The 27,950-nt window shown below is 33.6% G+C and overlaps 1 protein-coding gene across 1 annotated transcript; it reads left to right on the forward strand.

The window, feature by feature from the left end:
• Positions 1 to 20,949: 20,949 nt before the first annotated feature.
• Positions 20,950 to 27,950, forward strand: LOC142227324 (uncharacterized). The gene is made up of 5 exons (XM_075297799.1): positions 20,950 to 20,986; positions 25,481 to 26,503; positions 26,591 to 26,788; positions 26,864 to 27,895; positions 27,937 to 27,950. The coding sequence occupies exons 1-5, from the start codon at positions 20,950 to 20,952 to the stop codon at positions 27,948 to 27,950; spliced, it is 2,304 nt and encodes a 767-aa protein (XP_075153914.1).

Genomic DNA, 27,950 nt, shown 5'->3' on the forward strand with positions numbered 1-27,950 from the left:
TATTTTATCGTTACAATTTGAAATTTTAAATTAACGGAAACTAATTTAAATAAACTTATATCTATAATTATCAAATTCGTAACAATATATATATATATATATATATATATATATATATATATATATATATATATATATATATATATATATATATATATATATATATATATATATATATATATATATATATATATATATATAAAGGGTGATTCTTTTGAGGTTAGGATTTTCATGCATTAGTATTTGACAGATCACGTGGGATTTCAGACATGGTGTCAAAGAGAAAGATGCTCAGTATGCTTTGACATTTCATCATGAATAGCCGAACGATCTGCCACAACGATCTGCCCTAGAAAAGTTGGCAGAAAATCCGCTTTTTTATCGACAAATTTTGTTCAGCGATGAGGCTCATTTCTGGTTGAATGGCTACGTAAATAAGCAAAATTGCCGCATTTGGAGTGAAGAGCAACCAGAAGCCGTTCAAGAACTGCCCATGCATCCCGAAAAATGCACTGTTTGGTGTGGTTTGTACGCTGGTGGAATCATTGGACCGTATTTTTTCAAAGATGCTGTTGGACGCAACGTTACGGTGAATGGCGATCGCTATCGTTCGATGCTAACAAACTTTTTGTTGCCAAAAATGGAAGAACTGAACTTGGTTGACATGTGGTTTCAACAAGATGGCGCTACAAGCCACACAGCTCGCGATTCTATGGCCATTTTGAGGGAAAACTTCGGAGAACAATTCATCTCAAGAAATGGACCGGTAAGTTGGCCACCAAGATCATGCGATTTGACGCCTTTAGACTATTTTTTGTGGGGCTACGTCAAGTCTAAAGTCTACAGAAATAAGCCAGCAACTATTCCAGCTTTGGAAGACAACATTTCCGAAGAAATTCGGGCTATTCCGGCCGAAATGCTCGAAAAAGTTGCCCAAAATTGGACTTTCCGAATGGACCACCTAAGACGCAGCCGCGGTCAACATTTAAATGAAATTATCTTCAAAAAGTAAATGTCATGGACCAATCTAACGTTTCAAATAAAGAACCGATGAGATTTTGCAAATTTTATGCGTTTTTTTTTTTTAAAAAGTTATCAAGCTCTTAACAAATCACCCTTTATATATATATATATATATATATATATATATATATATATATATATATATATATATATATATATATATATATATATATATATATATATATATATATATATATATATATATATATATATATATATATATATATATATATATATTATATATATATATATATATATATATATATATATATATATTATATATATATATATATATATATATATATATATATATATATATATATATATATATATATATATTATATATATATATATATATATATATATATATATATATATATATATATATATATATATATATATATATATATATAATATAAATTACAAGAAAAATAAAAAGAAAAATATAAAATAACAAAATTGATAGAAAACATGAGCTGTGATGAATCAAGAACATTGATTATATAAAAAAGTGATTTCAAAAATGCAATTCGAACATTATAAAAGCCGTGAGAAGAATTAAATTTTTTTTGTGTGATGTCTAGACTTTAATCTAATCTTTAATCAATATAAAGAAAATCACATTGGAAATTATGTGTTCGTGCTCAAGACCAACGATGCATTGACATTTTTAAAAACATAAAGCAACAAAAATTGCTAAAACGTCTTTAGTGCCATACGAAGTTCAACATGGGCGCATTATTGGCAAAATTTACAAATTTTAAGAAATTCTGTACTATTTTGTGGGAGAAATGAATTCAGTGAATCATAATGCTTCATTTGTATGTATTTTTTCCTCTGTTTTAGTTAATTTAACTAACGTGCGCACACTGGTAGAAAAATGTTTCGTACTATTAACGAACGGGCTTCGTTGATTATTTTTCGATAATATTACAAAATTTTTCGTTACAGGAACGAAAGTGATCGTTAACACAACGAAATCAATCGTTAAATTACAATTTTTTGTTTTGGTTTTTCGTTATATTAACGAAACACGTTTCGTTAATATTACGAATATTAACTTTGCAATTTTTTCAAGAATTAGAATAAAAAAATTTTCCAAGATGAAATTATTATTATCATTTGCACATAGAGAGTAACTTTTCGAAACTTGTAGCCCTTAAAACAGTCGTTTTATGTATTCCGAAACTGGAATTGAAAATTTCATTTATAAAACGAAAGCGATCGTTAATATAATGATATGGATCGTTAAAAAATAAATTTTAAATTTTTATATTTCGGCATATTAATGAAATATGTTCGTTAATAATACGAACGGGAGCTCGAGTATTTCTGCCTCTCCTTACACTCTCTCTAAAACGTCTCTCTATACTCTCTCTAATACGTCTGTACAGCGGTGCCAACTCTGGCGATTTTTCGTCATTTTGACGATTTTGGATGGTAAATTTGGCCTCTGACGATTTGACGACGATTTTAAACAACTTAGTTATGAGATGACGATTTTTTAAAATGCATGACTCAAGTGTTTTCTTTCAAGGGTTTTTATGTTGATTTGACGATTTGTCAAAGTGATGTAGATATAAGTTGACGATTTTCATAAATTGTAATGTAAACAAGTTATTTTGGATCTAATAATATGACAATTTATATGTAGCTTGCTCCCAGCCGTCTCCAATGTAGAAAGAAATTTCAAAGCAATCAATATAAACAAATCTAAAATTCGGAATACCTTTGAAACTTAAACATTGCAAGGTATTCTTTTGTCTAAAAACTATTTAAAGCAAAATAATTCTGGTTGGTATGAAGCCAGTTTAGTTAAATTCACTTTATTTATTTATTCATTGCCGATAATAGTAACAATAGTAAAAATTATACATGAGCAAGTAATAAGGATTTAAATTCGCTTGGAGAATAGGAATTTTTTCTGTCAAGAAAATTTTGTTAAACAATGTAGTACATGTGGTCACAATCAGATATATTAATTTAAATTAATTAAAAATTTATTTCAATTAATCGTTGCTTTAAAAACTATATGACTTAATTAGAAATTTAAACGGCATTATTCATGTAACTAAAATTAATAAAACCCCTTTTTTAATAACAGCTTTATTGTGTATACAATATATGGATGTCTCAGATGTTTGAATAAAACTTTTATTTTGTTCCTAAATCTTTTTATACCTCCACCATAGGATGGGGGGTATATTAACTTTGTCATTCCGTTTGTAACACATCGAAATATTGCTCTAAAGTATATATATTCCATAAAGTATATATATTCTGGGTCGTGGTGAAATTCTGAGTCGATCTGAGCATGTCCGTCCGTCCGTCCGTCCGTCCGTCCGTCTGTTGAAATCACGCTAACTTCCGAACGAAACAAGTTATCGACTTGAAACTTGGCACAAGTAGTTGTTATTGATGTAGGTCGGATGGTATTGCAAATGGGCCATATCGGTTCACATTTACGTATAGCTCCCATATAAACGAACCCCCAAATTTGGCTTGCAGACCCTCTAAGAGAAGCAAATTTCATCCGATCTGAAATTTGGTACACGGTATTAGTATATGGTCCCTAACAACCATGCAAAAATTGGTCCACATCGGTCCCATATAAACCGATCCCCCGTTTTGGCTTTCGGAGCCTCTAAGAAAAGCAAATTTCATCCGATCCGGCTGAAATTTGGTACATTGTGTTAGTATATGGTCTTTAACAACCATGCAAAAATTGGTCCACATCGGTCCATAATTATATAGTCCCCATATATTATATATAGCTCCATATAAACCGATCGCCAGATTTGACCTCCGGAGCCTCTTGGAAGACCGAAATTCATCTGATTCAGTTGATATATGGTACGTGGTGTTAATATATGGCCTCAAACACCCATGCAAAAATTGGTCGAAATCGGTCCATAATTATGTATAGCCCCATATAAACCGATCCCCATATATGAACTCCGGAGCCCCTTGGAAGAGCAAAATTCATCGGATTCGGTTGAAATTTGGTACGTGATGTTAGTATATGGTATCCAACAACCATGCATGAATTGGTTCATATCAGTCCATAATTATGTATAGCCCCCATATAAACCGATCCCCAGATTTGACCTCCGGTGCCTTGTGGAGAAGCAAAATTCATCCGATCTGGTTGAAATTTGGTACGTGGTGGTAGTATATGATATTTAACAACCATGCCAAAAGTGGTCCATATCAGTCCATAATCATATATAGCTTCTTGGAGGAGTAAATTTCCTCTGAGTCAGTTGAAATTTGGTACATTGTGCTAGTATATGGCCGTTAACAACCATGCCTAACGAGGTCCATATCGGTCTATAGTTATATATAGCCCTCATATAAATCGATCCCCAATCACACAAAAATTGGTCCATATCAAGTTCATAATTGTATATAGCCCCCATATAAGCGACCCCCATATTTCAATTCTGGCTCCCTACGTACCGTGCAAAAGTCCATATCGATTCGTAATTATTTGTATACTGGTAGAAAAAGTTTCGTTAATACGATGAATTTCTACGTTGTTTTAACGAATTTCTTCATTAAAAGTCAGCCAATGTAGCATTTCGTTATAACAACGTAATTTTACGTTATATTTACGAAACCATTTATGGAATACATTTCGTAGTATTAACGAATAATTACGTTGCTGTTACGTAGCCTTTTCGTTGTATTAACGAATATTATTCGTTGTATGAATGAAATTTATTCATTGTATGGATGCAGCTTATACGTTGTATGAATGAAATTCATTCATTGTATGAACCCAGTTTTTTCATTGTATGAATGAAAGGCGAACGTTGTATAAACGAACACAAACGTTATATTAATGAAACCCAACCAATTAGTGCATTTGAGTGTAGTCATTCGTAGTGAATTTGTTTTTTTGTTAAGAGCTTTGAAATATGATTAATATACAGTAGGAAATAATATTTACTGATAAATTAAGTAATTTAATAATCATATATTGTGACTTTCACTTAAGAAAAAAAGCCTCTTATTTCTAAGATCAAAAAATGATAATAGTATCGCCGTGTACATTTATCCAATTTTTCTGCAACCAAGGTTCATTACGGTAATTGTTCCGCCTTCTTCATCTGAAAGTTCACTTCCCCGGGGCATTTTCACTAAAGATTAAAAATGTACACTAATTTTTTTGTGAATATACAAAAAACACCAATTTTACTCAATTCACCCATCTATGTTTAATATTTACATCGAAACTGTAATGAGCCTGTGCACTCTTCAGCGAAAAGAACGTAAATGTTGTTAATGTTTGCCCATCAGACAAGTTTTCTGTTGAACTTTTTACCGTTTGTTTTTCAAGACGCACACGCAACCATGTGCTTGTTGCCATGTTTACATGTGTATGTACAAATTACATAGACGCTACAGACGTATTAGAGAGAGAGTATGGAGACCCGTTTTAGAGAGAGAGAGAGAGAGAGAGAGAGAGTAAGGAAAGGCAGAAATACTCAAACTCACATTCGTATTATTAACGAACATATTTCATTAATATGACGAAATATAACAATTTAAAATTTATTTTTTAACGATCATTATATTAACGATCGCTTTCGTTTTATAAATGAAATTTTCAATTCCAGTTTCGGAGTATATAAAACGACTGTTTTATGGGCTAAAAGTTACCAAAAGTTACCCTCTATGTGAAAATGATTATAATAATTTCATCTTGGAAAAAATTTTTATACTAATTCTTGAAAAAATTACAAAGTTAATATTCGTAATATTAACGAAACGTGTTTCATTAATATAACGAAAAACCAAAACACAAAATTGTCTTTTAACGATTGATTTCGTTGTATTAACGATCACTTTCGTTCTTATAACGAAAAATTTCGTAATATTAACGAAAAATAATCAACGAAGCCCGTTCGTTAATAGTACGAAACATTTTTCTACCAGTGTAGACGTACATACCTTTTTGTCTAATATATACCACGTGTGGACTAACTCACAATTTAGAAAACGATTTAAGATACCACAAGTAATTCGATTGTGTATAACAGTCTTTCGTAGAAGTTTCTACGCAATCCATGGTGGAGCACTGATAGAAAAAGTTTCTTTATATTAACGAAATGTTTCATTAAAAGTGAGCCAATGAAACAAATTCGTTAATACAATGAAATTTTTCGTTATTATAACGAATTTTCTGTTAATCAACGTAACGTTTCGTACTATTAACGATTTATTTCATTGTATTAATGAACATTTTTCGTTATATCAATGAACATTTTTCGTTGGCCCAATTTTAATGAAATTTTCTTTGTGTGAGGGTACATAAGATTCGGATTCTTTGGGATGAATTGACGATTTTGACGAAAAATATTTTTAAAATTGACGATTTTTAAAAAGTTCAACTGAAAACTTGTTTGATGGGCAAACCTTAACAACATTTACGTTCTTTTCGCTGAAGAGTACACAGGCTCATTACAGTTTCGTTGTGAATAATAAACATAGATGGTGGGTGAGTTAAATTGTTTTTTTTTTTTGTATATTCGCAAGAAATTTAGTGTAAATTTTTAATCTTTAGTGAAAATGCCCCGGGGAAGTGAACCTTCAGATGAAGAAGGCGGAACAATTACTGTAATGAACCTTGGTTGCAAAAACACTGGATAAATGGACACGGCGATACGATTATCATTTTTTGGTCTTAGAAATAAGAGGCTTTTTTTCTTAAGTGAATGTCGCAATATATGATTATTAAATTACTTAATTTATCAATAAATATTATTTCCTACTGTATATAAATCATATTTCTTATCTTATCTTAGAGCTTATCAAAAAATAATACACTACCAATGACTACACTCAAATGAAATAATTCGTTGGGTTTCATTAATATAACGTTTGTGTCCATTTATACAACGATCGCCTTTCATTCATACAATGAAAAAACTGGGTTCATACAATGAATGATTTTCATTCGTACAACGTATAAGCTGCATCCATACAATGAATAAATTTCATTGATATAACGAATAATTTTCGTTAATACAACGAAAAGGCTACATAACAGCGAATACTACGAAATGTATTCCATAAAGGGTTTCGTAAATATAACGTAAAATTACGTTATTATAACGAAATGCTACGTTGGCTGACTTTTAATGAAGAATTTCGTTAATACAACGTAGAAATTCATCGTATTAACGAAACTTTTTCTACCAGTGCAGAAACTTATTAAAGTCATGGAAATTTTTTAAAAAGTAATAACTCCACGAACTAAAATAGAATTAAATCGGCTTTAGTGAAATATACACGCAAAAAAATAATTCTTTCCTCCCAAATGAAATTTTAGACAAACAAAGTTCGTTTCTCATTTGCTTTTCGCTGTAAGGAAGTGTATTTGGGAGAAAAGTATATACTTTTTGTGATAAACGTTTATTCTTTTCCAGGATGTAAAAACAATTTCATAAGGACAAACTCAAAAAAAAATTGCATTTCCCTCTAATTGCATTTTTCCTCACATCTTTCTCACATCGACGATGTTTTTTAGTTCTTAACACCTTTTCCTGTAATACCAACAATGTAGGAGAAATTATACGATTTTATAAATTTTTAAATTTTTTTTACCTTTCGCCTGGACGGAGAATCGAACCGCGGACCATGCACTTTGTAAGCCAACACACTAACCACTGAGCTATGTACCTGTTATGGTCATCAATAGATAAATATCCATATAAGTTATATTTATATAGCATAGCTTGCGGCGCCCACGAACCGAATAAACAAAGTTTATTTAACAGAAACAAACATTTAGTTTGGCACCGTGGTGCAGTGGTTGCTACGTCCGACTTGCATGCCAAGGGTCGTGGGTTCGATCCCTGCTTCGACCAAAGTTTTTTTTTTACATATATTCCAGATATGTTCGGAAGATTCCAAAAAAATGTTCAACATTACATTGTAGTATATTAAATTTTGAACTGTAAAATGTGTCTTATTAAAGACCTAAAGTCAGAAAAGAACAGTGTTTGATATAAACGAAATGGACTGTGTGGCTTTTTCAAAAATAACTTTTTTTATTGAAAAAATAAAAATTTTGTAACAAACGAATTTTTTTGGTGATAACAGTTTAAAATTTTCGAAGCAATTCAAAAAACTCTAACAAAAGAAAAACATTTTCGGTACACGTTTTCCAAACGTTTTTTTTTCTTTGCCTGTAGGGTTCACTTTTTTTGAGTGTAAACTAATGCAATTAGTGGTATTAGTGGCTGCAAGTCGGCAAGGTTGGGTGGGTTATCCGGTAATGTAGGAATTAACAACACCAGGCTCCTTTAAGCGATCTTTTCTTTCCAACTTAAATTTATTCAACGATACATAATTATGATTATAATTAGCAACCTATAATCTTAAATTAATTGTAACGGATCTAGGCTTATACTTCCTGCAAGAACACCCCCATGTGTCCTGAGCACGGCCGAATTGAAAGGTAGCAAGTACAGAAAGTATAAGGTCAGTAGTTACATAGGCGGATAAGATGTTTTTCTGCAAATATAGAGATTTCCTCTTTGATTGTGTTCATTTTTAAGTCTCTGTGGATACTTACTGCCTTTTGCTTTGAAACTTTTGTATTTTTTTTGATAGAACTGTTTGCCGCACATCCCCATAGTTGAATGCTATTTGTCCATATTGGCTTTAATGCTTGTTTATATATTAAGAGTTTATTATCTGTGGAAAGGACTGAATTTTTCCCGATTAACTAGCTTAACATGCGGTATTTAATATTTAGTTCTTCGCACTTTTTATCAATATGAATGTTCCAATTTAATGCTTATTTTGAAGCAGGCACTTGTTCATTGCCTACACCATCAAAAAATCGCTTCTCTAACATTTGGTCTAAACATATTTTGCAGGAAGCTCATACATTATTGGATACTGGCGAAACATTACCTGAACATTACCAAAAATCAACCTGAAGTAAAAATAACATTTAATGATGGCGCCGAAAAAGTTCTAAATGATGAAAAATTGGCCGATTTGGTGAAGGAGCCTGCAATGGAAGAAGTTATTGATGCATAGATATATTTTGAGTCTATTGAATTATACAGTTGCATTGAATTCATTATATTTATATACGAATTAAAATAAATTTAATGTTTACCAGCATACCACGACTTATGTGAACAAATTCTGTTTTTGTGTACATTCTGTAACTATAGACTACTTTTATTATGCAAATGTGCTTTTATACATGCTGTCTCTATTTGGCAATGGGCTTCTGTGATATATTTTGCCTATCGATGCAAAAATTTTTATATTGGTTATAATTTTTTTTTGTATCTAACACTTGCTTTTTTGGTTTTTATTTTATTTACTTATTTTTTTATAATACTCAAGTTTTTGCCAATTGTTACTTAACTTTCTGATCGACTGCTTTGAATTAATTATTACTTAATATATTTTTTCTAATATTGTGAGTCATATTCATCGATTCTTTATTTTTATCTACATTATTTAAGATTTTTGTGAACTGCTTTATGATCGCATTAAATTTTTTTTTCTAATGACATTTTTTGAATTATTTTCATCTAGTTATAAGTTATACAATAAGTTAAATAGCTTACGTTTAATATCGGTGGAACGAATTAGGATGACAGTGTATCGATATGTCTATACCTAATATTTTAGGGCCAACCATTAGCTCTGATGCCTTAAAGGATCTACATCTAGCTAACATCAATCTTAATGTTATACACTTTAATGCTCAGAGTATTGTTCCTAGCCGCACTTCTAGCAAAATTGATGAAATTCGATTGGTATTCTCTAACAATGTATTTGATGTTATATGTATATCGGAAACCTGGTTAAAAGATCACATTGGGAATGAGGCAGTTGCTTTAGATGGTTATAATCTACACAGAATGGACAGAGTAGCATCTCGGGGTGGGGGTGTATGCGCTTATATTAGAAAGTCTTTAAAGGCAAGAGTTGTAGGAAGTCTTACCGACGATTGTATTGCTGAAGGGATTTTTATAGAAATCGAGTCAGTTGGCGGCATTAAGGTTTTGTTAGGAATAGTATACCTACCTCATGGTGGTTTTACAAATTGTGAAGGCGTGTTACAGGAAATTTCGGCAAGATACTTGCACACTATTATAGTTGGGGATTTTAATGTGGACCTATTTGGGCGGGAAATTGAAATCGCTAGATTTTCTTCTTCATGTGGTCTTGAGATGGTTCATAATGCGATGCCGACACATATTGTGCCCAATACAGGTGGGGTATCATTAATTGATTATTTTTTGGTGACTGATCGTAACCTAGTGGAGTCAAGTGGTCAATTTTTATTTCCGTCTTTGAACTCGCATCACGCTGCAATATACGCTTCGATCGCGGTTAGGAAACGTATTATACCTGTGGCCAAGCAAATCCGAGACTATTCCAGACTGGATACGACCAGATGTTTTGAGGATCTCTCTAATTCGAATCTCGATTACATATTCACGGTGAATGACCCCAATTCGCAACTGGAAGTGTTTAATGATGTGGTACAGGATGTATATGACCGTCATGTTCCTCTCAAGTTTGTACGTAATAGAGGGACTTCCAATTGGTACGAGGATCCACTTATAACTACTGCTCTTAACATGCGTGATTTGGCATATAGAGCTTTTGTCGAAAATCGGAATGATTTGAACTGGAAGATATACTGTAAGTATCGGAATCGAGCAAAGACAGTTATTAGGAGAAAGAGGGCTTTTTACTATCGGCATATTTTTACGACCGTATCTTCGAAAGATTTGTGGAATGAGCTTCGAAAAGTGGGTTTTGTAGACAGCTCTCGGGTAGTTACGAACATTAATGTCGATGAGTGCAATAGATCATTTATACTGCCGCCGGTGAACGATCAGCAAGATTTGGCTATTCGACGTAATTTGGCTATAGATGAGAATGCCTTTAGTTTGAGGAATGTCGATGTGCATGAAGTTTGGGACAGTATATGCAGGATAAATTCGAACGCTGTTGGTTGTGATGGGATACCACTGAAATTCATAAAGATTATTTTTTCAGCTATTGGCAGATACCTAGTACATATATTTAATACTATATTGACGACATCAACTTTTCCCCGGATATGGACACGTGCCAGAGTAGTTCCGGTGCCAAAAATAAGGTCACCCCAGCTAATCTCTGACTATCGGCCTATTAGTATTGTCCCAGCTCTCTCTAAAGCTTTGGAGAGTCTAATTAATGAGCAGATGACTTCTTACCTTAATGAGACGAGACTGTTGTCGGTTTATCAATCGGGATTTCGGAAGGGGTGTAGTACAACGACGTTAATGACAGATTTGGTTGATGGGATTAGGGAATTGATTGATGGGAGGAATGTCGTTGCCTTGGTTAGTTTGGATTTTAGTAGGGCCTTCGACTCGATAAGTCATATAGTTCTTTTGAACAAGCTGTATGAAAAGTTTCATTTCTCGTCTTCAACCTGTTTCCTATTGAAGTCATTTTTGAGTCATAGAACTCAGTTTGTGCAGTGTGGTGATGATGTTTCAGATGTATGTGAAGTGTACCGTGGAGTACCGCAAGGATCAATTTTAGGCCCTCTCCTTTTCTCTCTATACATTAATGATCTGCAATTGATCGCGCATTCTTCTGGTGAAGATTTGCAACATTTCGAAGCAAAGGTGAATAGAGAATTGGGTAGTATTTCTGATTGGTGTCGAAGTAACTACATCGATATTAATATAGCGAAATCTAAATCTATGATCTTTGATTGTTCGTTCGTCTCTTATATACATTTTGCTTTGAACGGTTGCACTCTTCAGAATGTAAAGTTTATGAAGGTTTTGGGATTTTATGTTGATGACAAGCTAAAATTTGACGTTCATGTGTTTAGGATAGCTTCGAGATTAGCCTACCTCTTGCGAAGGTTATATGCCACAGGGGTCTCACTTCCACTTGAGGTCAAGAAAGTAGTGGGAAAGTCTCTATTATTGCCACATATATTATACGGAATTGAGGTTTACTCGGGGGCCCCTTTGGGTACGCTTGATCGCCTCCGGATACTATTTAATAGGATTGTTCGCTATGTTTATGGTTTGAGTTACTACGACCACGTCAATTCTTATGTGTTGCAGTTTCTGGGGTGTAGTTTTGGGAATATGGTTGATCTAAGAGTACTTTTATTGTTGTATAAGGTCATGAAGCACGATAATCCACCATATATGGCTTCGAATTTTGTGTTTGGGTTTTCAACTAGGACTCATTCATTGCAGCTGCCTCAGTACCGCTCTCTAATTATGCAGCGTTCATTTCGTGTCCGGGCAATACGATTATGGAATTCGGTAGTACCATATGATAAAAGGAACTTTTCGTATTCATGCAATCAATTCCGGGACATTGTTCTGCAGTGTTTTTGATGGCCTTCTTGGATTTTAATTATGCTAATGGTCCCATAGATATTCGATTTCGTCATCCATTTTCGTTCCACTAATTACTTTAGAATAAGCATTAGTTTATAAGTTTGTATTTTTATTTTTTAAGGATTTTATATTAATTGTGCCTATATATATTAAACTGCGTAATCAATTAGGCCGAATACGGCTCACAGGTTATTGAATGAACAAATAAATGAAATGAAATGAAACATTAATATGTTTGTTTAATGTGAACATATTATATGTTTGGAAGCATTTTGAGCTCAAAAATATTATATGCTTAGAAGAATTTTCCCCAAAGAAGAGTGTCTCATTCCCTCAAATTATTTTCACTTCCACGAAATTTTTTAGTTGTTGGCACCTTTTTCTGTAATACAAATAATGTTGAAGAAATTATTCAATTTTATAAATTTTTTAAATTTTACCTTTCGCCTGAACGGAGAATCGAACCGAGGACCATACAGTTTGTAAGCCAACACACTATCCACTGGGTTACGTAGCTGTTATAGTCACCACTAGACAATTATCGTTATAAGTTAAATGTATATAGGATAGTTTGCAGCACCCATGAGCCCATGCAAACATAACATTATTTAACAGATACATACATTTGTTGGCCACGTGGAGCAGTAGTTAGCATGTCTGCCTTGCATGCAAAGGGTCGTGGGTTCAATCCCTGCTCCAACCGAACACCATTTTGTTTTTAATTTACACATTTATATTTATACTATATTAAATTTTTATAATTAAACATCGAAATGTGGGTTATTAAAGATTTACAGTCAGAAATAGTGCTTGATATAAACGAAATGTACTGAGATTTCGGAAAAAATATTATTTTTTTTATTGCAAAAATAACAATTTTGTAATTAAAAACTGTTTTCGGTGTAAAAGTTTGAAATTTTGGAAGGAATTCACAAAATCTTACAAAAGAGGAGCGTGGAGCCGAGTATAAACATACATAAATAATTTTATAATATACACATAAATTATTTAGGCGTGAACAGTTTTTTACTAGCATTTAACACCATTTTAAATGCATTTAAAACTTATCGTGTTTTGTACTTAACCCTCTAATGCCCAAGCCCGCCTTTAGGCGGCCTTCATTTAATAAATAAGCTTTTAGTAAAACACACCTTAAGACATCAAAAATTGGCAAAATAAAAAGAAAATGTATTTGAAACTATTCAAGAGGCTTTGCATCATGTGCTGACTTTTACCGTATACATTTTTCTTGCTTAGTTCTCTTGCTTTTGTGTCGTTAACATTGAAAATTTAATCAGCTGGCACAAAAATTGGGGCATTAGAGGGTTAATTTCATTTTTACCTTTAAGGCCGGTATTAAGTTGGCATTATCGCTCTAAAATGACCTTGCCTTTTAATTTTCTTTAATAACACATTTTAAAGAAAATAAACTTTTTCAATAGTTTTAGCTGCAAAACTCGAACTTAATGCCCGCTTTTATATTTGAAGGTGTCCGTTAACTCCTCTTGGACTACTTATTAATAAAGAGGAACTAAATTTTGTTTTTATACATTTTACTGTTTAATTTTTCACTATTTCCTCCACGCTCAAAAACAAACCCAGCCAAATACATACAAATCGATGATTTGAGTTTGGCAAAGGAAAAGAGATATGCTGGCAAATTTGTTTAGGCAGTAGCCGACTATCAAACCCTTTTTCGGGAGGTTCAAGTGTAGTTCACGTTGGGTTGAGTGAATTACCCGAATTTATTCTGATAATTGGTTGATAGTTTTGCTGCAAGTAGAGGATGCTGATGAGGAATGTGGTAATTCCGAAACAGCTGTACATCCACCCATCTTGCAGTCTATAGGGCTTTGCCCAAATAAATTTGACAAGCATACTTTTCCTCTGTTGGTTAAGCTACACTTGTAGTTTAGTCAATGCATGGCTTTAAGCTGAGATCAAAAAACAAAAAAACAACAATAACGATTGAAGAGAAGCCAACAATAACAAACAAAACGAATGAAGATAGAGGAAGCACGCTCAAAAACAAACCCAGCCAAATACATACAAATCGATGATTTGAGTTTGGCAAAGGAAAAGAGATATGCTGGCAAATTTGTTTAGGCAGTAGCCGACTATCAAACCCTTTTTCGGGAGGTTCAAGTGTAGTTCACGTTGGGTTGAGTGAATTACCCGAATTTATTCTGATAATTGGTTGATATTTTTGCTGCAAGTAGAGGATGCTGATGAGGAATGTGGTAATTCCGAAACAGCTGTACATCCAACCATCTTGCAGTCTATAGGGCTTTGCCCAAATAAATTTGACAAGCATACTTTTCCTCTGTTGGTTAAGCTACACTTGTAGTTTAGTCAATGCATGGCTTTAAGCTGAGATCACAAAACAAAAAAACAACAATAACGATTGAAGAGAAGCCAACAATAACAAACAAAACGAATTTCCTCCTTTTTTAATTTTACTGACCCAACTCTAAAAACAATATAGCGCCCTTTCGTTATTTTTTATTTTTGTATATTTCCACCATTTTTTTTAATTTCCTTTGCCTGTGCCCATAATGCCAAAATGATAAACAAAACACATGTCCACATTTACATAAAATGCTGCTCTCAAGGCGAAAACACATGCTTTTGTTTTTTCAAATGTCTATTCTCTTGGTTGCGAATGTCTATTCTCTTTACTCCGAATACCCATTCTAATATTCAAATTAAATAATATTTAAAGTTAAGCATATCAAATTTTTGGCCTTATCATAAAACAGTTTTCCGAAACAACATACAAGCAGTTTCACAGAAATTGCCCTCTTTTGATTCTCTCGCTGTGTTATGTTGATATCTTTCGTCAATCCTCCCGGTTTCCATCTCTATTTCTTTCTCTATACTCTCTCTCTCACTCTGTCGCTCTCTGAATAATATATGACAACATATATATGTTTACTCGAAATTTGTAAATTTATATATGTTTACATTCACACATATTATTTTTAAGAAACATTCATGCCCCAAACATAATATATTCTAACATATTAACATATGTGTCCCAAACATTTAGTGTTAATTTAGAAACATTACATGTTTGCACTTAAATATATTGTGTTTAAAAATTGTGTCCGAAACACATGTTTTTTATAAAGGAACATATGAAAAACATATTTTTCGAACAATGTATATTTAGGGGTTTGTATTTTGAGACAATTTTCGCAAAGTCAACATGAACAAATTTGCCATCAAAGCACTAGAATTAAAATATACTTTTCGAAGCCAAAAGGTGCTAAAATAATAAATAAAAAATAAAAGATAAATGCACATCTACAGTTGCGTGCAGAAATGAGTACATAATTATTATTATTTTTTTTCATTTCTAAACGAAAAAATAAGCAGTAATAAAGAAACTCAAAATAGTTTTATTTTTCCTTTATTATTTCTTCAAATCTATTCAAATTGAGTACATGCGATTTTTTTTGTTATGTTTACGAGGGCGGTTCGGAAACTTCTTAGCCTACCAATGAAAGAGAATAGTTAGTTTTTCAAAAATATTTTTATTTTTCAATATAATCTCCTGAAACTTCAATACACTTAGTCCAACGCTTTTCAAAGAATTCTATCCCTTGATTAAAATAGTTTTCCTCAAGGTCTTCAAAATAGTGGTTTACAACTGTAATTGCATCTTTATTTGAGGTAAAACGCTTGCCAGCAAGGATTTTTTAGATTTGGGAACAAGTAAAAGTCACTGGGAGCTAAATCAGGAGAATAAGATGGGTGGTCAAGCAACTCGTTGATTTTATCCATTGTTAAAACACTATTGTGCGCTGGTGCGTTGTCTTGATGAAAAATTATGTTTGTGTGTTGTAATCCACGACGTTTTTCTCGAATTTGTACATTTAATTGATCCAAAAGGTTGCAATAGTACTCTGAATTTATTGTTTTTTTTTTTTGAAGATAGGCAATTAATAAAATACCTTTGAAGTCCCAAAAAAAACTGTTGCCATAACCTTACCAGCCGATTGAATGGTTTTTGCCTTCTTTGGGGCACTTCATCCCGCTTCAGTCCATTGTTTGGATTGTTCTTTTGTCTCTGGAGTATAGTGATGGATCCATGTCACGTCGACAGTTATGAGACGACGCTTAAAATCCATTTTATTTCGCTCAAAACGATCCAAACAAGCTTGAGAAATGTTCATTCTTACGTGTGTTTGATCGACTGTTAACAAATGCGGCACCCATCTTGCAGAAAGCTTTTTCATCTGTAGTTCTTCATGCAAAATTAACATAAATGGACTCGATCATTTGAAATGCCCATGATGTTAGCAATTTGACGCACTTTTATTCGTCGATCATTTAATACCATATCATGCACTTTGGTTACAATTTCTGTTGTTGTTGCTGTTTTTGGACGTCCACTACGTGGTTCATCTTCAATGCTTGTACGACCACCTTTAAATTCAGCAACCCAATTTTTTACTGTTGCATATGAAGGAGCACTTTCACCTAACACATTCACCATATCATTATGAATTTCTTGTCCCGATAAACCTTTTTTATGTAAATATTTAATGACAGTACGCATTTCTAATTTTTCCATTGTAAAAAAATTGCGGATGCGTCTTTCTATATGAAGGAGTTGCCAGATCGAAACAAAATTTAACATGTGTTCATAACAGTGATGGAAGTTTCCAAAACACTTAACTTTTTCTGTTTATACCGCGCTTTTTGTACTAGGCTAAGAAGTTTCCGAACTGCCCTCGTATTTATCTCTCTGAATTCTTTATTGTTTGTTTAGAGGTTTTTGATGTTTTATTTAGAATTGAAGAAGGAATAAAGGAAAAATAAAATTATTTTGAGTTTCTTTATTGCTGCTTTTTTATTCGTTAAGAATTGAAAAAAATTAATTATGTACTCATTTCTACACGTCACTGTATATCTTTTATCTTATACTTTTACCATATTTATTAAAACATACAAAATGCAGACTCATTTGACTTGCAGGAATAATATAAAAAACATAAAATGTAACATAAACAAGTAAGGAAAGTCTAAAGTCGATCGGGGCCAACAATATTATACGCCTACATTTTCGATATCTTAAATTCTTCAAATTTGTTGGGTGGAATTTAAAGTTTTATAATCCCATATACATATATTTAAATCTGAACCGATTTGGACAGAATTGTTTAGACTTCTACAAAATCTGCTTACTAATCAGCTAAAAATACCTTAGGAAATATTTCATTCTAATGCCATTATTACAGAATTTCACAAAGACGCATTTATTATTGCTCGGCCGATAGATATGTATTAGAGGAATAGGAAACTTTTAGTCATTTTTACAAGTTTTCGACTTTGAGTAACGATTTTACAAGGAAAATATGGCTATATTTTCATTTCATTTATTTCATTAGTAATCGAAAAGCCCTACAGGCCTAAAGTGATTACAAAGTTAAATTCAGACTAAGTTAGGAAATTATGACCAATTACAATAATAATATGTTGCTTAATTTACTGTTAAAAACTATAATCTTAAAGCTAACTTATATCATATTGCACCAACCTATCAAGTTTTATTTGACTTTTGATAATAATATATAAGAAAAACAATGGCCAACTTAGATATTTGTAGCAAAAATTGACTTAATTTCATTCACAGTGAGTGCAAAATTACGGCTGTTTTATGGAGTTTCAAATTCTTGAGGACCTCAGTACAATTGAGTGCTGCATATAGTGTGTATTAATTCTTGGGCACATTATAGTCGATGTTCTTACAGAGTGAGAAAACTGAAAGAGATCAACTAAGTAGGAAGGCTTAGAATACTTTATAGTTTTAAAAAATAATGTGAGTAACTTAAGTTTAATAAAGTCTTGAAAAGAAAACCCTAAAAAGTCCTTAACAGCATATGAAACGTGATCATGGTTCCTTAAACCGTAAGCAAAACGCATGATTCTGTTAAAAACTTTTTCAAGTTTTTCCACATTTCCTGCAGTAGTTGAGTTATAAACCTCCAAACCGTATAGTAAAATAGGCATCAATATTGTTCTAGCAATAAGCTTCCTAACTTTTAATGGAAAAAAGTACCCCAAACTGTTTAATTTCCTGAGAGTGAGATATACCCTAGAACTAATCTTAATACTGTGAAAACTAAAAGATAAATGCTCATCCAGAATTATTCCTAGAGATCTATTATGACATACGGACTGTATTGTAGACCCGTCGAAGACAATGGGGAGAGAATCAGGCAAAATGTCTCCAAACTTCATAGCCACTGTTTTCAAGGGGTTAACTACAATTTCGTTAAGACATGTCCATCGATGTATGAAATCCAAATCATTATTAACACGGCCGACAAATTCAGAGATAGACTGATCGTCTTCTACACAAGCTAGTAACTGGATGTCATCCGCATAAATTCGGGGTTGGCTAAATGATATGTGTTGAGGAATGTCATTTATATAAATGGTGAATAGCAGAGGGTCTAATGTAGAACCCTGAGGAACTCCTCTGAGTAAATCAATGTACTCTGATACATTATTCCTCACTTGCACATATTGTTGCCTACCATTTAAAAAAGATCGAATTAATTTACATGAAGTATCTGAGAAGCAAAACTGGCTAGAAAGTTTATGGACAAGTACTGAATGATTCACTGAATCAAATGCCTTTCTTAAATCAAGGAATATTACCATAGCTCCACGTCTTCTATCTACAGCCCTTCTCACTCTTTCTACTACATCTAATACCAGATTAACTGAGTTATACCCCGCTCTAAAGCCCGATTGATATGGCGATATTAAAGAGATTTCATTCAAATGGTTCGTAATTCTGTCACTGATTATTACTTCCAATACTTTGGAAAAATTAGAAACAATGCTGATAGGTCTATAATCTGCAGTACATCTAGGGTTTGAAACTTTAGGTATAGCAACTACTCGTGCTACTTTCCAGAAAGTAGGATATTCCGAAGTCATGAGAATCGTGTTATATATATGAGTTAATGGCTTAAGAATCGAATTTATGATAGTATGTATGAATGATATTAGAATGCCGTCATGTCCTACTGACTTTGATTTAACTTTAGAAAGAGCATAAAAGACTTCGAACTCGTCAATTCTATTGAACTCAAACCGGTTGTCAGTTCCAAAATCAAGGGAATTAAAGTCAATATTTATGTTACACGGTGGTAACACAAAATTGCGATTTAGTTCATCGAGGTCCTCGACCACACAGTCGTTATTGTTATTAAGAACTCCTATTGTCTTCAATCGGTTCCATATTTGGTCTGGCGAATGAGAGAAAAATCTTTCATTTTCTCTTTTCCTAATTTTGCGCTTTGTCGATTTCAATTTATTCCGGTATTTACAGAAAGTCTTCCATCGCCTGTCATTGGGTTCCTCAATGTACGCTCTATATGCCATATCCCTTAATTTTTAATTTTGATTTTTAATGAAGAATTTCGTAATACAACGTAGAAATTCATCGTATTAACGAAACTTTTTCTACCAGTGCAGAAACTTATTAAAGTCATGGACATTTTTTAAAAAGTAATAACTCCACGAACTAAAATAGAATTAAATCGGCTTTAGTGAAATATACACAAAAATATAATTCTTTCCTCCCAAATGAAATTTTAGACAAACAAAGTTCGTTTCTCATTTGCTTTTCGCTGTAAGGAAGTGTATTTGGGAGAAAAGTATATACTTTTTGTGATAAACGTTTATTCTTTTCCAGGATGTAAAAACAATTTCATAAGGACAAACTCAAAAAAAAAATTGCATTTCCCTCTAATTGCATTTTTCCTCACATCTTTCTCACATCGACGATGTTTTTTAGTTCTTAACACCTTTTCCTGTAATACCAACAATGTAGGAGAAATTTTACGATTTTATAAATTTTTAAATTTTTTTTACCTTTCGCCTGGACGGAGAATCGAACCGCGGACCATGCACTTTGTAAGCCAACACACTAACCACTGAGCTATGTACCAGTTATGGTCATCAATAGATAAATATCCATATAAGTTATATTTATATAGCATAGCTTGCGGCTCCCACGAACCGAATAAACAAAGTTTATTTAACAGAAACAAACATTTAGTTTGGCACCGTTGTGCAGTGGTTGCTACGTCCGACTTGCATGCCAAGGGTCGTGGGTTCGATCCCGGCTTCGACCAAAGTTTTTTTTTTACATATATTCCAGATATGTTCGGAAGATTCCGAAAAAATGTTCAACATTATATTGTAGTATATTAAATTTTGAACTGTAAAATGTGTCTTATTAAAGACCTAAAGTCAGAAAAGAACAGTGTTTGATATAAACGAAATGGACTGTGTGGCTTTTTCAAAAATAACTTTTTTTATTGAAAAAAATAAAAATTTTGTAACAAACGAATTTTTTTGGTGATAACAGTTTAAAATTTTCGAAGCAATTCAAAAAACTCTAACAAAAGAAAAACATTTTCGGTACACGTTTTCCAAACGTTTTTTTTTTTTTTCTTTGCCTGTAGGGTTCACTTTTTTTGAGTGTAAACTAATGCAATTACTGGTATTAGTGGCTGCAAGTCGGCAAGGTTGGGTGGGTTATCCGGTAATGTAGTAATTAACAACACCAGGCTCCTTTAAGCGATCTTTTCTTTCCAACTTAAATTTATTCAACGATACATAATTATGATTATAATTAGCAATCTATAATCTTAAATTAGTTGTAACGGATCTAGGCTTATACTTCCTGCAAGAACACCCCCATGTGTCCTGAGCACGGCCGAATTGAAAGGTAGCAAGTACAGAAAGTATAAGGTCAGTAGTTACATAGGCGGATAAGATGTTTTTCTGCAAATATAGAGATTTCCTCTTTGATTGTGTTCATTTTTAAGTCTCTGTGGATACTTACTGCCTTTTGCTTTGAAACTTTTGTATTTTTTTCGATAGAACTGTTTGCCGCACATCCCCATAGTTGAATGCTATTTGTCCATATTGGCTTTAATGCTTGTTTATATATTAAGAGTTTATTATCTGTGGAAAGGACTGAATTTTTCCCGATTAACTAGCTTAACATGCGGTATTTAATATTTAGTTCTTCGCACTTTTTATCAATATGAATGTTCCAATTTAATGCTTATTTTGAAGCAGGCACTTGTTCATTGCCTACACCATCAAAAAATCGCTTCTCTAACATTTGGTCTAAACATATTTTGCAGGAAGCTCATACATTATTGGATACTGGCGAAACATTACCTGAACATTACCAAAAATCAACCTGAAGTAAAAATAACATTTAATGATGGCGCCGAAAAAGTTCTAAATGATGAAAAATTGGCCGATTTGGTGGAGCCTGCAATGGAAGAAGTTATTGATGCATAGATATATTTTGAGTCTATTGAATTATACAGTTGCATTGAATTCATTATATTTATATACGAATTAAAATAAATTTAATGTTTACCAGCATACCACGACTTATGTCAACAAATTCTGTTTTTGTGTACATTCTGTAACTATAGACTACTTTTATTATGTAAATGTGCTTTTATACATGCTGTCTCTATTTGGCAATGGGCTTCTGTGATATATTTTGCCTATCGATGCAAAAATTTCTATATTGGTTATAATTTTTTTTGTATCTAACACTTGCTTTTTTGGTTTTTATTTTATTTACTTATTTTTTTATAATACTCAAGTTTTTGCCAATTGTTACTTAACTTTCTGATCGACTGCTTTGAATTAATTATTACTTAATATATTTTTTCTAATATTGTGAGTCATATTCATCGATTCTTTATTTTTATCTACATTATTTAAGATTTTTGTGAACTGCTTTATGATCGCATTAAATTTTTTTTCTAATGACATTTTTTGAATTATTTTCATCTAGTTATAAGTTATACAATAAGTTAAATAGCTTACGTTTAATATCGGTGGAACGAATTAGGATGACAGTGTATCGATATGTCTATACCTACACTGTTAGAAAAATATGTTTTTCATATGTTCCGATATAAACAAAATGTGTTTCGGGCACAATTTTTAAACACAATATATTTAAGTGCAAACATGTAATGTTCCTAAACTAACACTAAATGTTTGGGACATCTATGTTAATATGTTAGAATATATTATGTTTGTGGCATGAATGTTTCATAAAAATCATATGTGTGAATACAAACATATATAAATTTACAAATTTCGACTAAACATACATATGTTGTGATATTTTATTCAAAGCGACAGAGAGAGTATAGAGAGAAATAGAGATGGAAACCGGGAGAGTTGACGAAAGATATCAATATAACACAGCAAAAGAGTCAAAAGAGAACAATTTCTGTGAAACCGCTTGTATGTTGTTTCGGAAAACTGTTTTATGATAAGGCCAAAAATTTGATATGTTTAAGTCTAAATATTATTTAATTTGAATAAAGAGAATAGACATTTGGAACCAAGAGAATAGACATTTGAAAAACAAACAGCATAAAGGGTGATACGGTCAAAATTTGGTCAAGGGAAAACGCGTGTAAATCGGTGAAATCGTTTATTTAAAAAATCAAATTAAATTTCTTTTTCAAGTTCAATTAGTATAAAATTCAGGAAAAATATTCAGTTAGGCTTTCGCTTTTCCAAATCCGAATTGCCGGGCCTCACGCTTGACACCTGCCATCAGATTTTGTACAGCCACCTTGTCCACCTTCTTCGCCGCAGAAAGCCAGTTTGCTTTGAACTGCTGCTCGTCCTTAGCAGTTTTTTGGTCTTCTTTAGGTTCAGCTTGACAATAGCCCAGTATTTCTCAAGTGGGCGGAGCTCTAGCGTGTTGGGAGGGTTCTTGTCCTTGGGAACCACCTGCACGTTGTTGGCGGCGTACCACTCCATGACCTTTTTACCGTAATGACAAGATGCCAAATCCGGCCAAAACAGTACGGAACAACCGTGTTTCTTCAGAAAAGGCAGCAGACGTTTATTCAAACACTCTTTCACGTAAATTTCTTGGTTGACAGTCCCGGAATCTACGAAAATGCTGCTTTTCAAGCCACAGTTCGCAAAGAAATATCTGGCTTGCCAAACCAGATATTTCTTTGCGAACTTCGACAGTTTTATGTGCTTGAAAATATCTGCTACCTTTCCCCTTCCTTTTGCCGTATAAAACTCCTGTCCCGGAAGCTGCTTGTAGTCGGCTTTGACGTAGGTTTCGTCGTCCATTACCACGCAGTCAAACTTCGTCAGCATCGTCGTGTACAGCCTCCGGGATCGCGCTTTGGCCGTCGTATTTTGTTTATCATCGCGATTTGGAGTCACTACCTTCTTGCAAGTCGATAGTCCGGCTCGTTTTTTGGCTCGATGCACGGTTGTAGACGATACACCCAGCTTATTTGCGGCATCTCGGAGAGAGAGGTTAGGGTTTCGCTTGAAACTACCGGCAACTCTCTTTGTCGTCTCAGCGGCTTCCGGTTTTCGATTTCCCCCCGATCCAGACTTCCTGGCTGTCGACAAACGTTCCCCAAACACTTGAAATACATTTGTAACGGTTGATTTGGCAACTGTTAGCGAATTTGCCAGCTTTGCGTGCGAGTAGCTCGGATTTTCGCGATGCGCGAGCAAAATTTTGATACGCTGCTCTTCTTGCTTGGACGGCATTTTGACAACTGAAGAGTGAATTCCAAAATCAAAATAGGAGCAACATTCTACACACACACACCTTCAAAATGAGGGGTGTTCAGGTTTTTTAAATGCAAAATTGAAAGAAATACGTCAAGTTTATATTGACCAAATTTTGACCGTATCACCCTTTATGTTTTCGCCTTGAGAGCAGCATTTTATGTATGTGTGGACGTGCGTTGGGTTTATCATTTTGGCATTATGGGCAAAATTTTTTTCTTGGTTCGTTAAAAGAAATCAGGGGTCTTCATAAAAATAACGAAAGGGCACTATACTCTTTTTAGAGTTGGGACAGTAAAATGAAATAAGGAGGAAATAGTGAAAAATTACACAGTAAAATGTAAAAAAAACAAACTTTAGTTCCTCTTTATTAAAAAGTAGTCCACGAGGAGTTGACGGACACAATCAAATATAAAAGCGGGCATTAAGTTCGAGTTTTACAGCTAAAACAATTTAAAAAGTTTATTTTCTTTAAAATGAATTATTAAAGAAAAATAAAAGGAATTTTAGAGCGATGGTGTTAAATGCTAGTAAAAAACTGTTCACTCCTAAATAAATTTATGTTTATATTATAAAATTATGTATGTATGTTTATACTCGACTCCACGTTCTTCTTTTGTTAGTTTTTGAAGTCCTTCCAAATTTTAAAGTTTTGTACAAAAACAGTTTTTTATTACAAGATTGTTATTTTTGCAATAAAAAATAATATTTTATCCAAAAATCAGTCAATTTCGTTTACATCAAGCACTGTTACTGACTATAAATCTTTAATAACGCACATTTCGAAGTTTCATTTAAAAAAAATTAATATAGTATAAATATAAATGTGTAAATTAAAAACAAAATGTTCGGTCGGAGCAGGGATTGAACCCACGACCCTTTGCATGTACGGCGGACATGCTAACCACTGCTCCACGTTGCCAACACATGTATGTTTCTGTTAAATAATGTTATGTTTGCATGGGCTCGTGGGCGCTGCAAACTATGCTATATAAGTGTAACTTATAACGATAATTGTCTTCTGGTGACTATAACAGCTACGTAGCTCAGTGGTAGTGTGTTGGCTTACAAACTGTATGGTCCTCGGTTCGATTCTCCGTCCAGGCGAAAGGTAAAATTTAAAAAAATTATAAAATTGAATAATTTCTTCAACATTATTTGTATTACAGAAAAAGGTGCCAAGAACTAAAAAATTTCGTGGAAGTGAAAATTATGTTAGAGAATGAGCACAATCTTCTTTGGGGAAAATTCTTCCAAGCATATAATATTTTTGGCTCAAAATGCTTCCAAAAATAGAATATGTTGCCATAAAACAAACATATTAATGTTTCGGCAGTATCCAATAATATATGTGCTTCCTGCAAAATATGTTTGGAACATATGTTAGAGAGGCGATTTTTTTTGAGGGTGTAATATTTTAGGGCCAACCATTAGCTCTGATGCCTTAAAGGATCTACATCTAGCTAACATCAATCTTAATGTTATACACTTTAATGCTCAGAGTATTGTTCCTAGCCGCACTTCTAGCAAAATTGATGAAATTCGATTGGTATTCTCTAACAATGTATTTGATGTTATATGTATATCGGAAACCTGGTTAAAAGATCACATTGGGAATGAGGCAGTTGCTTTAGATGGTTATAATCTACACAGAATGGACAGAGTAGCATCTCGGGGTGGGGGTGTATGCGCTTATATTAGAAAGTCTTTAAAGGCAAGAGTTGTAGGAAGTCTTACCGACGATTGTATTGCTGAAGGGATTTTTATAGAAATCGAGTCAGTTGGCGGCATTAAGGTTTTGTTAGGAATAGTATACCTACCTCATGGTGGTTTTACAAATTGTGAAGGCGTGTTACAGGAAATTTCGGCAAGATACTTGCACACTATTATAGTTGGGGATTTTAATGTGGACCTATTTGGGCGGGAAATTGAAATCGCTAGATTTTCTTCTTCATGTGGTCTTGAGGTGGTTCATAATGCGATGCCGACACATATTGTGCCCAATACAGGTGGGGTATCATTAATTGATTATTTTTTGGTGACTGATCGTAACCTAGTGGAGTCAAGTGGTCAATTTTTATTTCCGTCTTTGAACTCGCATCACGCTGCAATATACGCTTCGATCGCGGTTAGGAAACGTATTATACCTGTGGCCAAGCAAATCCGAGACTATTCCAGGCTGGATACGACCAGATGTTTTGAGGATCTCTCTAATTCGAATCTCGATTACATATTCACGGTGAATGACCCCAATTCGCAACTGGAAGTGTTTAATGATGTGGTACAGGATGTATATGACCGTCATGTTCCTCTCAAGTTTGTACGTAATAGAGGGACTTCCAATTGGTACGAGGATCCACTTATAACTACTGCTCTTAACATGCGTGATTTGGCATATAGAGCTTTTGTCGAAAATCGGAATGATTTGAACTGGAAGATATACTGTAAGTATCGGAATCGAGCAAAGACAGTTATTAGGAGAAAGAGGGCTTTTTACTATCGGCATATTTTTACGACCGTATCTTCGAAAGATTTGTGGAATGAGCTTCGAAAAGTGGGTTTTGTAGACAGCTCTCGGGTAGTTACGAACATTAATGTCGATGAGTGCAATAGATCATTTATACTGCCGCCGGTGAACGATCAGCAAGATTTGGCTATTCGACGTAATTTGGCTATAGATGAGAATGCCTTTAGTTTGAGGAATGTCGATGTGCATGAAGTTTGGGACAGTATATGCAGGATAAATTCGAACGCTGTTGGTTGTGATGGGATACCACTGAAATTCATAAAGATTATTTTTTCAGCTATTGGCAGATACCTAGTACATATATTTAATACTATATTGACGACATCAACTTTTCCCCGGATATGGACACGTGCCAGAGTAGTTCCGGTGCCAAAAATAAGGTCACCCCAGCTAATCTCTGACTATCGGCCTATTAGTATTGTCCCAGCTCTCTCTAAAGCTTTGGAGAGTCTAATTAATGAGCAGATGACTTCTTACCTTAATGAGACGAGACTGTTGTCGGTTTATCAATCGGGATTTCGGAAGGGGTGTAGTACAACGACGTTAATGACAGATTTGGTTGATGGGATTAGGGAATTGATTGATGGGAGGAATGTCGTTGCCTTGGTTAGTTTGGATTTTAGTAGGGCCTTCGACTCGATAAGTCATATAGTTCTTTTGAACAAGCTGTATGAAAAGTTTCATTTCTCGTCTTCAACCTGTTTCCTATTGAAGTCATTTTTGAGTCATAGAACTCAGTTTGTGCAGTGTGGTGATGATGTTTCAGATGTATGTGAAGTGTACCGTGGAGTACCGCAAGGATCAATTTTAGGCCCTCTCCTTTTCTCTCTATACATTAATGATCTGCAATTGATCGCGCATTCTTCTGGTGAAGATTTGCAACATTTCGAAGCAAAGGTGAATAGAGAATTGGGTAGTATTTCTGATTGGTGTCGAAGTAACTACATCGATATTAATATAGCGAAATCTAAATCTATGATCTTTGATTGTTCGTTCGTCTCTTATATACATTTTGCTTTGAACGGTTGCACTCTTCAGAATGTAAAGTTTATGAAGGTTTTGGGATTTTATGTTGATGACAAGCTAAAATTTGACGTTCATGTGTTTAGGATAGCTTCGAGATTAGCCTACCTCTTGCGAAGGTTATATGCCACAGGGGTCTCACTTCCACTTGAGGTCAAGAAAGTAGTGGGAAAGTCTCTATTATTGCCACATATATTATACGGAATTGAGGTTTACTCGGGGGCCCCTTTGGGTACGCTTGATCGCCTCCGGATACTATTTAATAGGATTGTTCGCTATGTTTATGGTTTGAGTTACTACGACCACGTCAATTCTTATGTGTTGCAGTTTCTGGGGTGTAG

This window comes from Haematobia irritans, chromosome 1, assembly GCF_050003625.1.
Source record: "Haematobia irritans isolate KBUSLIRL chromosome 1, ASM5000362v1, whole genome shotgun sequence".
In the NCBI taxonomy this organism is placed as follows: Eukaryota; Metazoa; Arthropoda; class Insecta; order Diptera; family Muscidae; genus Haematobia; species Haematobia irritans.

Excerpts from the sequence above, each read along its gene's own strand:
- LOC142227324 (XM_075297799.1), top strand. The coding sequence starts at position 20,950 with ATGCAATTACTGGTATTAGTGGCTGCAAGTCGGCAAG. Across the intron at positions 20,987-25,480 it reads AGTGGCTGCAAGTCGGCAAG|GGCCAACCATTAGCTCTGAT; the intron begins GTTGGGTGGGTT and ends GTAATATTTTAG. Across the intron at positions 26,504-26,590 it reads TTTGAACTGGAAGATATACT|ATTTGTGGAATGAGCTTCGA; the intron begins GTAAGTATCGGA and ends TATCTTCGAAAG.